Below are 16,500 nucleotides of genomic sequence, written 5' to 3' on the forward strand. Positions count from 1 at the left end.
AGGGGGCACCAAGAGTCTCTCAGTTCAAAGAGAGGGGAACCATATCCTAACTTGGGCAGAAAGGAATGTCCCATCCCTGTCGGCAGTTTTCATTCCGGGAGTAGAAGATTGTCAGGCTGACTAAGTCGCCAGCAGTTATTCCCAGGGGAATGGTCTCCTCACCACGAACTGTTTTGGGCCATTTGCCAAAGATGGGGGACTCCGGACACAGATCTTCATGTGTCCAGATTCAACATGAAGTTAGTCAACATTGTGTCCAGAACAATGGATCCACTCGCATACCAAACAGATGCGGTGATAACCCCATGGGATCAGTTTTCACTGACCTGCGCTTTTCCCCCTGATTCAGTTGCTGCCTCAACTTCTTTGCAGGATCAAGCTGGAAAGAAAGACGGTAATTCTGGTAGCACCAACATGGCCCAGGTGGTCATGGTACGCAAAGATTGTAAAGATGGCAGTGGAGAGTCCTTGGCCTCTCCCACTAAGGCCAGATCTACCATCTCAGGGGCCGATATTCCATCCTACTTTACAAACACTAAATTTAATGGCTTGGCTATTGAAACCCACATTCTGAAGAAGCGTGGGCTTTCCAGGTCTGTTATCTCAACTTTAATCAGTGCGAGGAAACCAGTTTCCAGAGCTGTATATTATAGAGTTTGGAAAGCTTACGTTTCCTGGTGTGAATCCAAGGGTTGGCACCCTCGGGGATATATTATAGGCAGAATCCTTGCCTTTCTACAATTGGGCGTAGAGATGAAGTTGGCCCTATGTACTATTAAGGGCCAAGTCTCAGCCTTATCGTTTTTATTTCAAAGACCGATTGCTACGCATTCTTTAGTCTGGGGTTTTATGCAAGGGGTGATGCAGATTAATCTGCCAGTTAAATCACGTTTAACTCTTTGGGAATTGAATTTAGTTTTGTCAGCATTACAAAAACCACCATTTGAACTATTACAGCATGTTTCCTTAGTCCTTCTGACTAGGAAGCTGATATTTTTGGTTGCTATATTCTCAGCAAGGAGGGTTTCAGAATTGGCTGCTCTTTCTTGTAAAGAGCCATATATGATTATTCATGAGGACAGAGTGGTGTTACATCCTCGTCCAGGCTTTTTGCCAAAGGTGGTTTCAGGCTTTCATCTGAATGAAGATATTGTCCTGCCATCGTTTTTCCCCAAAACCATGCTCCAGGGAAGAAAAGTCACTACATTGTCTTGATGTAGTGAGAGCAGTGAAAATCTATTTAAACAAAACTGCTCAGATTCGAAACTCTGATGTCTTATTTATTCTGCCAGAGGGTCCTAAAAAAGGACAGGCAGCATCGAAAGGTACTGTTGCTAAGTGGATTCATCAAGTTATAATTCAAAACTTATGATTAAAGGGGTAAGATTCCCCCTATTCAAGTTAAGGCACACTCTAGAGTGGTTAGTGCTTCTTGGGCAGTGCGTCAACCAGGCCTCCTTTCCTCAGATCTGCAAGGCCCCAACTTGGTCTTCGGTCCATACAGTCACAACATTTTACCAAGTGGATGTAAGAAGGAATGAGGATATCGCCTTTGGGCACAGTGTGCTGCAGGCAGCAGTATACGTCCTCAAGGTCTGGGGGTGCCCTACGGGTTGCGTCTCCCTCCGCTCAAGTAGCATTGCTATGGGATGTCCCACTAAGTAAATACTTAGGCTCTGTGTCCTATGATGTACGATAAAGAAATGTGCATTTATACATTTCCCACAGGAGTATGGAAAGAATTTTCACCTGTGATCAGTAGACCATGGGTGCAATGCCAGGCTCCTGCATGGTCTTACACCTTAAATATGGGTGTAACGTGAAACATGCTCCCAAACATGAACTTATCCTTTAAATTTCTATCCATGTTTAAGGTTTTTTTTTTTTTTTAACACAAGAATAGGAGATTTCTATGTCATGCACTGTTAAGGGTGTTATGGCACTGTATATAGTGAAATTGCAAAACTTCCCAGTATATTTTCTTTAAGCTAAGTACACACAGATCGAAGTCTGGCCATTTCATCAGAGACCAGCCAAATTTCAAGCTGTGTGTAGTCCTCCTAGTTCAACAGAAGCCGGTCATTAGCTTGGCTTCTGTTGAATGGGACTGCTTTGATCAGTGGCTGGCAGCCAATCAGCTGCAGTGCTGATTAGTGTATCCTGACAGCGGGAGACTCCTGTACCCAACTCAAATCTGCCCATTGACTGACCGAAAAAAATGGTAGTGTGTACCTAGTTTAAGAAAGTAGCCACAGTCTGAGTGGAAAAGTGTTTCCTGTGAGGTTGAGTTCTCCCTTTAGGTCCCACATATCCCCTACTGAATCAAACGTTTAGCTCTTCAATTAGCAATGCTCATGCGTCCTGCTGACTGGAGTGAAGGGGTGTGTTGGGACCAATGATTCAATACAGACAGCAAGAGTCCTCTGCAGAATTCTGGATGAGGTCAGGTATTTTTTAGCCCAATTTAAAAGGAGAAATTACTGCCAGGTTATAGGCCTGTCATACACGTGGTATACTGTATATAGTTTTAGTTAGTAAGGTTGAATAAAGACACCAGTCCATCCAGTTCAACCTGAGTGAGTGTCTACAATTGTCCCTATACATTGCACACTCACATCGGTCCCTACCCTCAAGGAGCCCACAATCCAAGGTCCCCATTCATATACTAGGGCCAATTTTGGATAGAAGCCAATTAACCTACCTGCATGTCTTTGGATTGTCGGAGGAAACCCACACAGGCACAGGGAGAACATGCAAATTCCAGGAAGGTAGTGTTGTGGTTGGGATTCAAACCAGCGACCCTTCTTACTGCTAGGTGAGCGTGCTAACCAATACACCACTGTGCCACCTATCATCAAAAACATAGTGAAAGTATAGAAACATACAAGATTCAGTCCAATAAGCACCGGGAAGTTCAATACAAAATGGCACTCAAAAAACATGGACGGGGGGGGGGGGGGGTGTGATCGGGCAAGACGTGTATGGCAGGCCTATAACCTGGCAGTAATTCTTACTTTTAAATAGGGCTAAAAGAAATACCTGACCTCATCCAGCATGCTGCAAAGGAGGACTGGCTTTCCTCCTGAAAATTACCCCTTTGGAACCCTTCAAACCGACCCTTTCCCGGATAACTGTACCGATTCTGGTAGTGGGGAATGCGAAGCACATAAAATACAATCCTTGACCTAAAAAACCCCCCCCAAAAAAAAAAAAAAAAAAAAACACAAGGAGACCTGTCCTCCACGGCCATGGAATCAGAGGCAGCTCCACTCCCCACTCCCAGCGTGGTGGAGACGTTTGTTGGCCACACCCCTACCATCTGGGCTCCTGTGTCGTTCTCACAGTGTGCCAAAAGGCAGAGAGCGAGGATGGAGCAGGGATCAAGCACAGGCATTTAACACTGTGCACCGGAGATATCACCACTACCACCCCCCAAGTTAGAGGTGGAAACTGCGGCAATCACGGGTCTGATCCCGGAGGCGATCGCAGCGGCCAAGAATGAGCTTATAGGTCATATTGACCACCTGGCATCAGTATAATCTCGGACATGGCCTGGACAAGATCAGAGGCAGGCTCACAACTGCAAAAGACCACATCTGAGGTGGAAGATGCCTCCCACTCCCAGGGCTCCAAACTGTCTGAACTCAGGGACATGGTGAGATCACTCCAACAATCGCGCCAATGACGTTGAGGACAGGCAGAGGAGAAATGTGAGGGTAGTGGGATTGTCTGAAGGTGCAGAAGGAGCCAGATTGGTCCTGTTTGCTGAACAGTTTTTGAAAAATCTGCTTTCCTTGGAGGATATCCCACCCACATACGTGGTGGAGAGAGCACACAGGGTTCCCACTTGTGCTGGACTGCCTAGTTCTCTGCCCCGGCCCTTCCTAGTCAGGTTTCTAAACTATAGAGACTATGACATGCATCTGGCTGAAGCAAGAAAGCATCAGGATTTAAAGATTGAAAATGCTTGCATAATGCTCTTGTCAGACTTTTCTGCTGAAACAGAGAGGAAATGTCACTCCTCCTGTGATGAGAGGCTTCAGAGAAAAATAACTAAAGTACAGCATGCTGTATCCTAGCCATCTCCGGGTTCAATACAAAGGTTCGGTCAAATTCTTTGACACTCCATGAGATGCATGTGATTGGCTGGATGGTAATCCCTAACGCTACCTGGGTGTCCATTTCTCCTCGCATGAGGCCTGTTCTAGTTCCATGTTTTACTGCTACACATGGGAGGTTTTTCACTATCACATTTGCATCACCACCATTTGCGGTGTTGGCCAGCACAGTATGTTGCCGATAAATGTTTTTTTCTCAGTAATGACACTCTAACCTGCAGTTTGAAGAATGCACCACTCTTATAATTGGTTGGCAAGGAGTTCTGCGTGGAGATGCAAGTTTTACATATAGCACTGCTGAACTTTCTACACCAACGGTTGGACTTTTTCAGTTTTTTTGATTTTGCGAGCAAGCTGCATACTGGACAACATTTTTGGCTTCTGCTTTTTGGTTGCAAATTTCTGGTAAACCAGAAGGGGGGGTGGGGGGTTACCATTCAGTATATTCCTTTTTTTTTTTTTTTTTTTTTTAGAGGTTTTGCACCAATAATTGCTTTAGTTCAGAAATTGTGTCACAGGATCTGGATCTTGGAATGTAACGGGTTTGAACACTAAATTTAAAAGCGTAGACATTTTTCAGTACCTTAAACAAGTAAAGCCACATCACCCTCCTGCAGGAGACCCACCTGGCGGGAAGTAAAACCTCATCCCTGAACAAATCCTGGATTCAAAGGGCATTACACTCTACATACTCCACTTACGCAAGAGGGGTTTCCAACCTAAATAGCAAGGCTGTCCCTTGCACTATTCATCGGGTGTTCTGACCTGGGGGGGAGGTTTGATATGTGGCTGTGGTGCTGGATATATACAACCAGAAAACGTTCATTGTGAATATATACTTGCCTATTTAGATGCAAGTGCTTTATGATCTAATGGTAAAACTGGCTCCCTTTATTAGCCTGCCTACCCTATTCATGGGGGATTTCAATGCCATTTTAGACCCCACACTGGAATCTTCCAATACCAATAGGCCTGCCTCTGCTGACCTATGCTCTTGGATGTCTGTGACAAGTCTCGCTGAGTAATAGCGCTGGAAACACCTCAATGTCAAATCCTATTCACACTTATCTGCTATCCATAGATCTTCTGCCAGAATTGATTTGGCATTTGGCAATCCTCCACTGCTAATGCATGTTCATGACGCCGAATACTTGGCTGGGGGGGGAACGGCGGACCACTGCCCACTTTCAGTCTCCATGACTCTCCCGGTTGGGGGGAGGCTGGAGGTTGTAGGAGGATCAAGTGGCTTCCCAGATACAGGGCTCCATTGCAGCTTGCTGGTCAACCAATGTTGATACGGCTTAACCGACCTTGGTATGGGATGCATTTAAAGCTGCAGCAAGGGGGGACTGTATCTCTGCGATAAAAGCAGCCAGGAAAGATCACAATGCACAGGGAGAGCCTCTCCTAGCTAATGAATGAGAATGTGCTCACGCCAACTCCCCATCAGAGACCAATTATACAGCTCTGCTAGACTTTTGTCAGTGTACTTCTCTGAACTGGGCCACGCTGAAATAGGGAAGAGGGCGGAATCGATATTTTCTTATGGGGACAAAAATAGCAAGCTTTTGGCCCTCTTGGCAGCAGATCAAACAATACCTGTTAGTGTCCCTGTTATTAAAACCACTGGGGTGGGACATGGTCACTGACCCTTCTGGTATCTTGGAAGAATTTGTGAGGTATTATACTACGTTCTACTCCCCTATATTAGCGTATGACACCGGTGAGATAGATGGGGAGAGAGGGTTAATTTAATAACCCCTCTCTCCCCATATTGTCAGACTCAGATGTTACCCTTCTGGATGCTGATATTTCAGCTCTGGAAATTGAAGCGGCGATACTAGCTTTTCCGCCTCAGAAATCCCTGGGCCCAGATGGCTTCCCGGGGGGCTTCTATAAACAATATATGGCACAACTAGCCCCAAGACTCAGTGTCCTTTTTGGCCACTGCCGTAAAAGTGGAGTCCTCCCACCTTTAACGATGGAAGCATACATAATTCTCCTATTGAAACCGGATAAGGGCCAACAGGAGTGTTCGTCCTTCTGCCCCATAGCATTACTGAATGCAGATCTAAAGATCCTAACTAAGGTGTTGACATCACGACTAGCCAAGGTCATTCCTTCACTGGTGGACCAAGGGGAGAGTGGGTATGTTGCCTTCTCTGTCCCCCTGTGTTTTGTATGTATAACATGTGAAAAAACACAATAAAAAGAATTGAAAAAAAACAAAAAAAAAAAAAAACTTGAGTGACCACCAGGAAGGGTATTTACTGTCTATTGATCTTCAAAAAGTATCTGACACTATCTCTTGGCCTTACATGTTTAGAGTGCTAAAGAGGATTTTAGTCCCTGTTTTCTGGGGGTTTAACATCCCCTATTATTCTGCCCCACAAGTGCAGGTGAGGCTTCAAGGCCATCTGTCTCAACCAATTTCTATTGCTCGGGGTAGGAAAAAAGGCTGCCCCTTCTCTCCGCTGGTTCGCAATTGTGACAGAGACCCTGGCGATAGCCATTCGGACTGACCCAGACATACACGTGGTGCATTGTGGTTCACAGAAACACAAGTGTACTCTATTTGCAGATGATCTACGCCTATTCGTGACTTCTCTGTTGATTTCCACACCTAACATTTTAAATTTACTTAGGGAGTTATGGAGGCGGTATCAGGGCTTGAGATGAATGCATCAGTTGATAGCCTTAAATGTTACGTTTACGGCTGTGTTGCTTAATCCCCTCAGGGGACACTTTTCTGGAGCAAAATAAATATATTATACTAAGGTGTGCAGCTTTTCACCAATATTGACTCACTTGATAGATTTAATTATCCGCCCCATTCAGGAAATTGGAGGCGAATTTACAAGAATGGTCTTTATATAATCTTTTCTGGTTCGGCAGGATTCATATCTTTAAAATGACTCAGATTCTCAGACTTCCAGTTTTAGTGCCTACTCTTGCACTCCTTCGCATTGTGGGACAAGCTATGACAAAATTCAGATTTCGTTTCTTCTTTTTACCGGGCCTATTCTGGAACTCCTTTCTACCTGGAAAAACCATCACTTTTTCTAGAAAATTACTCAGAACCCCCAAACATTATATATATATATATATATATATATATGTGTTTTTTTAGCAGACAACCTAAGGGATAAAATGGTGGTTGTTGCAACTCTCTGTGTCACACAATATTTGCGCAACAATTTTTCAATCGTGTCTTTTCATTTGGAAAAAAAAAAAACAGTTTCATGAATTAAACAAAACAGTAAAGTTAGCAAATTTTTTTTGCATAATTTGATGTTACGTCGAGTAAATAGATACCCAACATGTCACGCTTTAATATTGTGCACACTTAGCGCCAAACTTTGGTACTCCATAGGCAACACAATTTTTTTCTTTTTTTACAGGTTACCAGTTTAGAGTTACAGAAGAGGTCTAGTGCTAGAATTGTTGCTCTCTCTAATGCACGTGGCGATACCTCACATGTGTGATTTGAACGGCATTTACATATGCATATGCGTTCGCCTCTGTGTGCGAGCACACAGGGATGGGGGCACTTTAAAAACAAAATGTTTTTTTTTATCACTTTTATTCCTATTACAAGGAATGTAAACATTCCTTGTAATAAGAATGGTGCGTGACAGGTCCTCTTTATGGAGAGATGTGGGTCTATAAGACCCCACATCTCTCCTCCAGGCTGGAAAGATTGAGATAAAAGAAAAAAATCCTATCGCATAACTTTTTTTCCCCACTTCCTCCAGGGATGGGGTGGCTATGGGGACTTGTTATGCCCCATCATATGCCAACCTGTACCTGGGGGAGTGGGAAAGTTCCCTTCTGTTATTAACTAGTCACATCACTACATGTTATCATTACATAGACAATGTATTCATTATTTGGGAGGGCTCTGTTGAAGCCCTCAATGCGTTTATGTCAGCTATTAAGAATAATTTCAACTTGTTTCACAATGTCTTGCATTTTTTTGGATGTGAAAAACAAAAAATATTAATGGGAGTCTCTTCAGTGGTCTTTTTCGAAAACCCACTGTGTGAAACACCATCCTACATTCAACCAGTGCACACCCTCAACCGTTGGTACAATCAATCCCTTACATTCAGTTTTTAAGGATAAGTAGTAATTGTTCAGACGATTCATTTAGTCTAGAGACCTAAAACGAATATTACTCAATCCTTCACTTGTCTTGAGAAAGCCTTTAACGGGCAAATAATCAATCCAGTCACAAGCTCCTCTTTTTGAATAAAAAATAAAACCTCAAACTACTCGGCTAATCATGAAATATAATACACAACATAGGGCGATTAGAAAATTATTGGAAAAACATTGGCATATACTACAAATTGACCCTACTAAGTCCCTACATACCATCTTATCCAGGAATCACCTATTGTAAAGCAAAATCAATCAAAGATCAATTCATTCAAAGTGAATTCGTAGGATCATTTAGATCTGATCCCTGTAAAAAATTAGGTACATTTACATGTGGTGGATGTACCACATGTCAATGTATGAATACCAAATCAGATATCACATTACCCAATGGTCAATTATTTAGACCTCAACATTATGCGAACTGTAAGTTGATAGGGGTTGTATACTTATTAACATGCTAATGGCCAACGTTTTTACATTGGCAAGACAAAATTGGAATTTCATAAATGTGCAGGTAGACATATTATGAGTATGCTAACAGCCAACCCTGAGCTCCTATTAGGGAGACATATTAGGGACTATCAGAAGTATATGTCCCTGAATTAAAATTTTTGATCCTGGATCGTATTCATCCAAATCCCAGAGGGGGGTAGGGACTGGAACAAGCTCCTCCCCCAGCATAAATCAGGCTGGATCATGGAGCTCAGGGCCACCACTCTACCAGGATTAAACAGTCAATGAAGTTTTTGACCATTTCTAGTGGTTTTTGTGTCAGGAATCTGCGAGAAAGATCTATAGCACATTATACCTTTAAGATCATATTGGCCCCCCTAAGTAACCAGTTGGGGCTCTTTACAATCTACAATTCTAATGGGGCTGTCTCTGGACCGTTTACTGTATGTCAAATGTATATGTCCAATTGCGAATTGACTGTAACATCTACATATAATGTCATATTAGACACTGTACTTTGATGTAATTGTTTGCATGTGAAAGCTTTATAATCCCCTGGAAGTGGCTTTGGAAATGGCTGACCAACCTATGGACCTCACCGGATTCCGCGATTTGCACATGATATGCATAGACTAAATGTCACTCTTGGTCTCTTCATCCCTGAAGGTACTATGGGAACCTGCCCTATATGCTCTCTTTAACCAAAACCCTGCTCCTTTTTTTTTTTTTTATCTATACGGGATGGCATCTTTATGTCTGAAATGGGGGCCTTTTGAATAGCATTGGCCTTCCTGCAAGTTACCTACCTGCTTTCTACTTTTCATCTCTCTATGGTTGCTATGCCTACTGCATCCTCTCCGCTAATGTTTTCGGAATGGCGAATCAGACTGCATATTTCCAGCGCATGTGCAGCAGCTAGCTGTACAATGCTGGTGCCTATATTGAAAATCCATCTAATAGAATAATTTATGGGAGGATGACCTATCCATCCCATTATATCTGACACAATTGCACTGATAATGCAGTGGACAGCCACCTGTGATGCAGATGCAATGATGGTCCAATCCTTCCCCTCGCTGCGTGTGATGTGGTCACGTCGACAGCGGAGGGAGGTGCCATCAGTGAGGCACATACTAGGATGGCCTATTCCTCCCACTGTACATGACGTGATGCAGATGCAATGATGGTCCAATCACCCCCCGCGGCATGTGACATGGCCACGCTGATGGCGGAGGGAGGTGCCATCAAAGAGACATGCACTAGGATGATCTACTCCTCCCACTGCACAACATGATTGTGTTGGCAGTAGGAGATGGCAGCCACCTTGGAAAATTGTGTGTCAGCCCACACAGCAACACATTGCGCATGTGTGGGCGTCTTTCAACTGATTATTAATGGGGCATGTCAGTATCTGCAGGCGCTGCCATCCTGAATCTGAGTCACATCAGGTGTTTTCTTCGATTCAAAGGTCAGGATGCATTATCTACTTATAGGCACTTAGATTAGGAAACTAGACAGGGATTAAATATTTGATATTATTATTATATGTAATGTCAATTGGAGTTATTTGCCACGCGTCCATATCCCAGTGTCCTGCCAATGCCTGAGTATGTACAGGCATGTATATAGATTCTATGTGAAAGCACGTTTGCCCTTACCTATTTATAGAGGGATTTTTTTTTACAGGGGAATTAGGATATGCTTCCCATGGCCCCTCTAGTGGTGCTATATAAAGTTGCTAGAGAGAGAAAGAAAATGATAGAGAGACAGACACACAAACACATGGATATCTATTAACATGTATAATAGATAGTTATGATATTTTTACCACTACCACCAACTATGTTGAAAGCCCTTTATGGTGTCTATATATTTCTCCACATGAACCACTCTTCCTTTGGCATACTTGTAGACCCTTGATTAAACAGCCAACACCTTTAAGACTCATAGGCTGAAAATCTTTTTTCATCTCACTTCCTATGATGCTCCCACTTTTTGTCTGTGGCCTTTGGCCTTTGATTCTTAATGTATGTTGTGTTTTATTATAGAATGTTACAATTTGTTAATCTCCTTATGGAATGATCCTGAAGAAAGGACTCTTCACAGGTCCTGAAATGCGTTGGCACAGCACCAGAACACTTCTATCCTATTCAATTCCGTCATATCTTTTTAATATGTTGGTACATGGTGATGTATACACCAATTTTTTAAACAGTGTTTAAATAAAACTTCTTAATCACATTCTGTATACTAGTTGCCTTAAAAGTCCCTTTGTGTATATTGGGGGATACCTCCTCTATATGGTCTCTTTCTTTCCAGCCGGGAGCTTGGCTTTGTTTACTTCTCTATGATCATACAGCGGCGGCAGATTCTCTGTGTCGCTGATTACATGAGCGAGCCTGGAGAACCACCGGAGGGGGGATGGCCTCTCCCGCCATCTGTAAGAATGATCAAGTAGCTGAGCTGCTGCTATGATTGTTCTTATGGTACATAGAACTTCCGGCTCTAAAAAGATGATATCTGAATTATGAACGTCACTGAAAGTCAACGACGTCTTATGACATCCTTGGGCTGGAAGTGGTTAATAATCTGCTTTTTCCTCCATGACAAGATATTAAGGTATTTCAGTGGTGGCTTGATAAAGAGCTCTATAGAATTAGACATTTCCCTTTACACTATATTTTTGCAAGTTAACCCTTGAGATGTATCCAACAGAATGCTTTTGATTGTTCCATATTTTCAACTTTCTGACATCTATCTAGCCAGACCCCTGACTCTGTTACCCCTTAGGAGAAATGATGCACACAAGACTCTGGTCAGCGGGGAGGTATCCATCTTATTTATGGGCTACTACTGGGCACTCCTCCCAAATTTTCTTAGATGTTAGAATGGGAGAGGGTTCTAGCAGAAGAGAAGGACCTTCAACTATGGCATACATTTTTTTTACGTTCATTTACTGGTGATGTGAATGTTGCCTTAATGGAAGATAATGTGAAGGTTCTTACCCAATGGTATTTAGTCCCCACAAGACTGGCAAGAATGTATCCCTCTGCATTTCCGTTATGTTTTAGAGAGTGTAACCTTAACCTGCTGGGATCTATGTATCATGTATGAGGGGGTGTGCCCTAGGATTCGTAGCTTTTGGAATAGTATCTTTGCTCTGTTGCATAGAGTTGCAGGTGTGTCAATTCCACAAACGCCACAAATTGTCCTTCTTAATGTCCTGGTGGAGTGTAAACCTAATCGTGTGCAACGCTTGATCTTCATCTTGTTGGGTGGCAAAATTACTTTTGCCAAATCTTGGAAGAAACCTTCTGTATACCTTGCATATGCAAAAAGAAAAATTACATGGATTATGTTACACAAAAACAATATTAGCAGATTTCCTTTGAGCCTTAATGTATGTTTTCGGGTCTGGAGAGTGTCTCTTCTATACTTGGTCCGCTTCTGTTGCCTTTTCCCCTTTTTTTTTTTCCATATTTTCCTTCTTTCTTGGACGTTTTTGGTATTCAAGGTTGTGGTCGGTACCTTCAAGGTCATTGGCTAGGAGCTCTATGCTGACTGTTCTCTACCTTTATATGCCTTCCAATATGAGCTGTGTACTATTCCATAGTCATTGGCTCAGAATAAGGTTTTTTACATCAAATGTAATTTGTTAGAATTGACCATGTACCTAGGGCAATAATTCCTGCTCTTGTTTTGCTCATATACGTTTGATGTATTGCTGTTTTGCGGTTATATACTACTAATAAATTATGGTAAATTGAAAGTAAAAAATTTCAAATGAAAGTTTACCTTCTTTGTAATTAGGTATTATATACATAGATTCACCCAAATATCTTGGAGTTTAGCGAATTCTATGTAAAAAAAAAAATCACTAACTTTCACTATTAACAAAAGTAAAAGTTCTCCATGACATCATTACAACATATTTCCTGCCTGTTTATCTACAGAACACCACCACACAAAGAAACTGATGATAAGAGATTAACCCCTGGAGTCGGGGCTTTCAGACTATACTTCTTTGAAGACTCCATTACAAAGTAAAACATTAACATCTATATATCTGGCAAGTTCCTTCAAAGTAGTCTTAAGTAGAAAAGACGCTTATAAGAGAAAAAAAAAAAAAAAAAAAAAAACACACCACCACACAATGAACTACTCATGCTGCATACAAGAAAGATTTGTAAAGAGTAGGATTAGGTCATTAAAAAAAAAAAAAAGAAAAGGTTAATCCTTTTTAAGTAATTCTGATAAAATGTCCATCAGTCTCTATGCATGTTAATAGGATATAAGGGGTATTTGAAGAAAATGCAGGGCTATGAACTAAAACATGTAAATTATTCAAACTTTTTTTTTATCTGATTTGACTTTCACCCAAACTAAATAGCAGACATCCCATGGCAGAAGTATGTGATTTTACTCTGATCTAGTGTAGGATCATCCAGATGTCAGGATGTTGACCGGATGCAGCCCACTCTAGCTTTTTCTGTGGTCCCACAGCTGCCTGAGAAATTTGTTTTTTTTTACATCATTTTTACTGGGATCCAGCAAATCTGAGATAAAGGCCTCCCCATGCAATCAGATAACTGATAGCATTAAACTGTAACATGTTTAAATTTTAAAGATATATGCTCTGAAATATTTCAGGTGTTCTTCTAATATACACCCAATAATAAAGACAGCGAGTAAAATAAGTATTGAACACCTAACCATTTTTCTAGGTAAAATATATTTCTAAAAGTCCTATTGACATGAAATCTTCACCACATATCGGTAAGAACCCATGAAATCTGAACATACAAAGAAACCAAAACAAATAAGTTCAGAAATTAAGTTATGTGTAATAAATGGAATGACACAGGGAAAAAGTATTGAACATGCTATCTGAATTTTAATACGTGGTACAAAATCTGTTGTTGGTAGTGACAGTTTCAAGGACACCTCCAGTCTCCAAAACTTGAAGGTTCTGTGGGATCATTGTCTTGCTGAAATATCGACCCTCGTTTCATCTTCATCATCCTGGTAGATGGCAGCAGATTTTTATCAAGAATGCCTTGGTACATTTTTTCCATTTGTCCTTCCTTCAATGATATGAAGTTAGCCAGTACCATATGCTAAAAAACAGCCCGCCCCACACCATGATGTCCCCACCTCCAAACTTCACTGTTGGTATGGTGTTTTTAGGGTGATGTGCAGTGCCATTTGACCCCCAAACATGGTATGTATTATGGCATCCAAAGTGTTCAATTTCATCTGACCAGATGATATTGTCCCAGTCTTTGACAGGCTTTTCTAAATGTTGTGCATCCAACTTTAAAGGAGCTTCAACATGCTTTTTCTTTAGCAAAAGAGTCTTGCGTAGTGAGGATGCATACAGGCCATGGTAGTTGAGTGCATTACTTATGGTTTTCTTTGAAACAATTGTACCTGCTAATTCCAGGTCTTTCTGAACAGCTCCACAAGTGGTTCTTGACTCTTGGACAACACTTCTGATAATTCATCTGGTCATGGCCCGTTTATGGTGAAATTATGTTTTTCCAATTCTGGATTATGGCCCCAACATTGCTTACTGGGACATTCTGTAATCAATGCCATCAGTATGTTTTGCAACAATAAGTTTGAGAGGGTCTTGAGAGAGCCCTTTGCTTTTACCCATCATGAGAGGTTTCTTGTGTGACATCTTGGTAATGAGACACCTTTTTTATAGGCCATCAGTTGAGACTGAACCAGCCGATATTAATTTGCACTGACAAGGGGCAGAATTGCCTTCTAATTACTGTACTGGTAGATTTCAGCTGGTGTCTTGGCTTTCCACGCCTTTTTGTGCCTCCCTTTCTTCATGTGTTCAATACTTTGTCCCGGTGTCATTCCATTTTATTACACATAACTAAATGTATGAACTTATTTGTTTTGTTTTCTTTGTATGTATGTATTACATGGTTTGTTACCGACATGTGGTGAAAGTTTCATGTCAATAGCATCTCTAGAAACATATTTACTTAGAAAAAAGGGGACGTGTTGAATACTTATTTTACGCACTGTATGTTTTAAAAAAAAAAAAGAAATGTTCTGCATGAATCAAATATGATAGATTCAAGTTTTGGCATTTGTGGCCCAATATAAAAAAAAAGGCCTGTTCATCTAAAATAATGTATGTAAAGAAATTTTACACATCAGCATATGAAGAATACTGAATATATTTTTTTGGTGAACAGAAATGAAGACTCAGATGTCATTATTGGCAGTAATCGAAATGATGGGGCAAGCAGAAGACTGGGAAAAAAACATTTGAAAGTTTAAAAAAAAAGACCAAAGGATTATGGGTGCTAATTAGTGACATGTGCGTTCTGGTGCATATCTAAAGAGTTTAGGTGCATTCTAGTGTATTTTGGTGCATTTTACATGTTCCATTGCACTATGTGCTACGTTTGTTGATTGTACTGGAACACACTGCAATGGTGAGAACTATTCCATTGGAATCCATGTAACCTACTGTCTGTGCATTTTTGCTGCAGAAAAAAATGCACTGTACTGCATGTGTTGTGAACCGACCCTAGGATAACTGCCCCTTTAGTACAGTTATGCTTAAAATGTCCTTTTTCACCCAGAAAGTCCTCCAAATCCTATACTTAACTTGTCGGGTAGTAGGGCTGTCAGTTGTTAGCCTCAACAAGTGCTGATGGACTTAGTGAAGTTATGCAAATAGTACAAGCATTAACTATATAAACTGAATTGAAACATGCAATTGTAAATCCAGGATAGGGGGGTCGAGGAATAAGATTTACAAATCATCATAAAAAGATACTTCACTTAAAATGGTCTTCAATCTCTTTATTGGATCATTAAGACAAATGCCATAAAAAGTTCATTTTACTCAGTCACAATCATAACCATACCTGTTTGAAGAAGTGCTCTCTCTTCGGAGGGAGTTTAAATGAAATAAACTTGGAGCGAGACACACAGCAATATTTGTTTGGGTCATCTGGTTTTCACTTGCACAAGCAACCACATCTCTTAGGAAGTACAGAAGCATCTTAAGGGCTTCACGGTTTTCATCTGGAAGTAGCATTACAGCAGCCTGAGCTGCAAACGTTTGTTGATCCTTTGGCACGTCTGAGAGACAAGAAAAAAAAAAAACTATATGGGTTCAGTCACAGGAAAATCTGAACAACCAAACAACTGCAAAAAAGTTAGAGGTAGGTGTTTCATTTTACATTTCTTTAGCAAAGCTGCTAGTTGAAACCTCAACACTAATGATTTTCTTCCCAAATATAATTTATTCCAGACTAAACCAAAATTGGTGATTTTTTTTTGCAGATAATGCCAACACGTCTCATAATTTTATTCTATTGTTGTTTTTATTACTATATGATACCTACCTTTCTTAGATTCTGGAGGTTTATGGTTAGAAGGATTTGGGGCAACGCCTTTCATTATCTGGCTGCTGGATTATCATTGGTGCCCAAATGCCCACTGTATATAAATGTTATTTTAAAATTCCAATTTTTTGATGTTTAGGACGTGGCACTGAGCTACCACAAGCTCCCATAGTTTCATCATGTGTTGGTGCTTTGATAACGCTAATGACCTGTACACACAGTCGGAAATTCTGACGGAAAAGGTCTGATCGGATTATATTGTGTGTGGGCTCTATTGGACCTTTTCCTTCAGAAATTCAGACGGAAAAAAGTTGAGAGCAAGATCTAAAATTTTACGACAAAAAAATCCAAACTGACTTTTTCCAATCATTTGTAGAGAATTC

At 41.1% G+C, this 16,500-nt stretch overlaps 1 protein-coding gene across 2 annotated transcripts in view; it reads right to left on the reverse strand.

The window, feature by feature from the left end:
- LOC143963764 (rho GTPase-activating protein 7-like) overlaps window positions 1-16,500 on the reverse strand; it is a 411,625-nt gene that overhangs the window by 83,157 nt on the left and 311,968 nt on the right. For both annotated transcript variants that reach the window (XM_077473491.1, XM_077473490.1), the window contains exon 9: window positions 15,635-15,851. In XM_077473491.1, coding sequence (XP_077329617.1) covers window positions 15,635-15,851 — 217 coding nt within the window. The remainder of the gene's footprint in view (window positions 1-15,634; window positions 15,852-16,500) is intronic.

This window comes from Lithobates pipiens, unplaced genomic scaffold, assembly GCF_037356315.1.
Source record: "Lithobates pipiens isolate NorthernLeopardFrog02 unplaced genomic scaffold, aLitPip1_a1.2 Scaffold_8, whole genome shotgun sequence".
In the NCBI taxonomy this organism is placed as follows: Eukaryota; Metazoa; Chordata; class Amphibia; order Anura; family Ranidae; genus Lithobates; species Lithobates pipiens.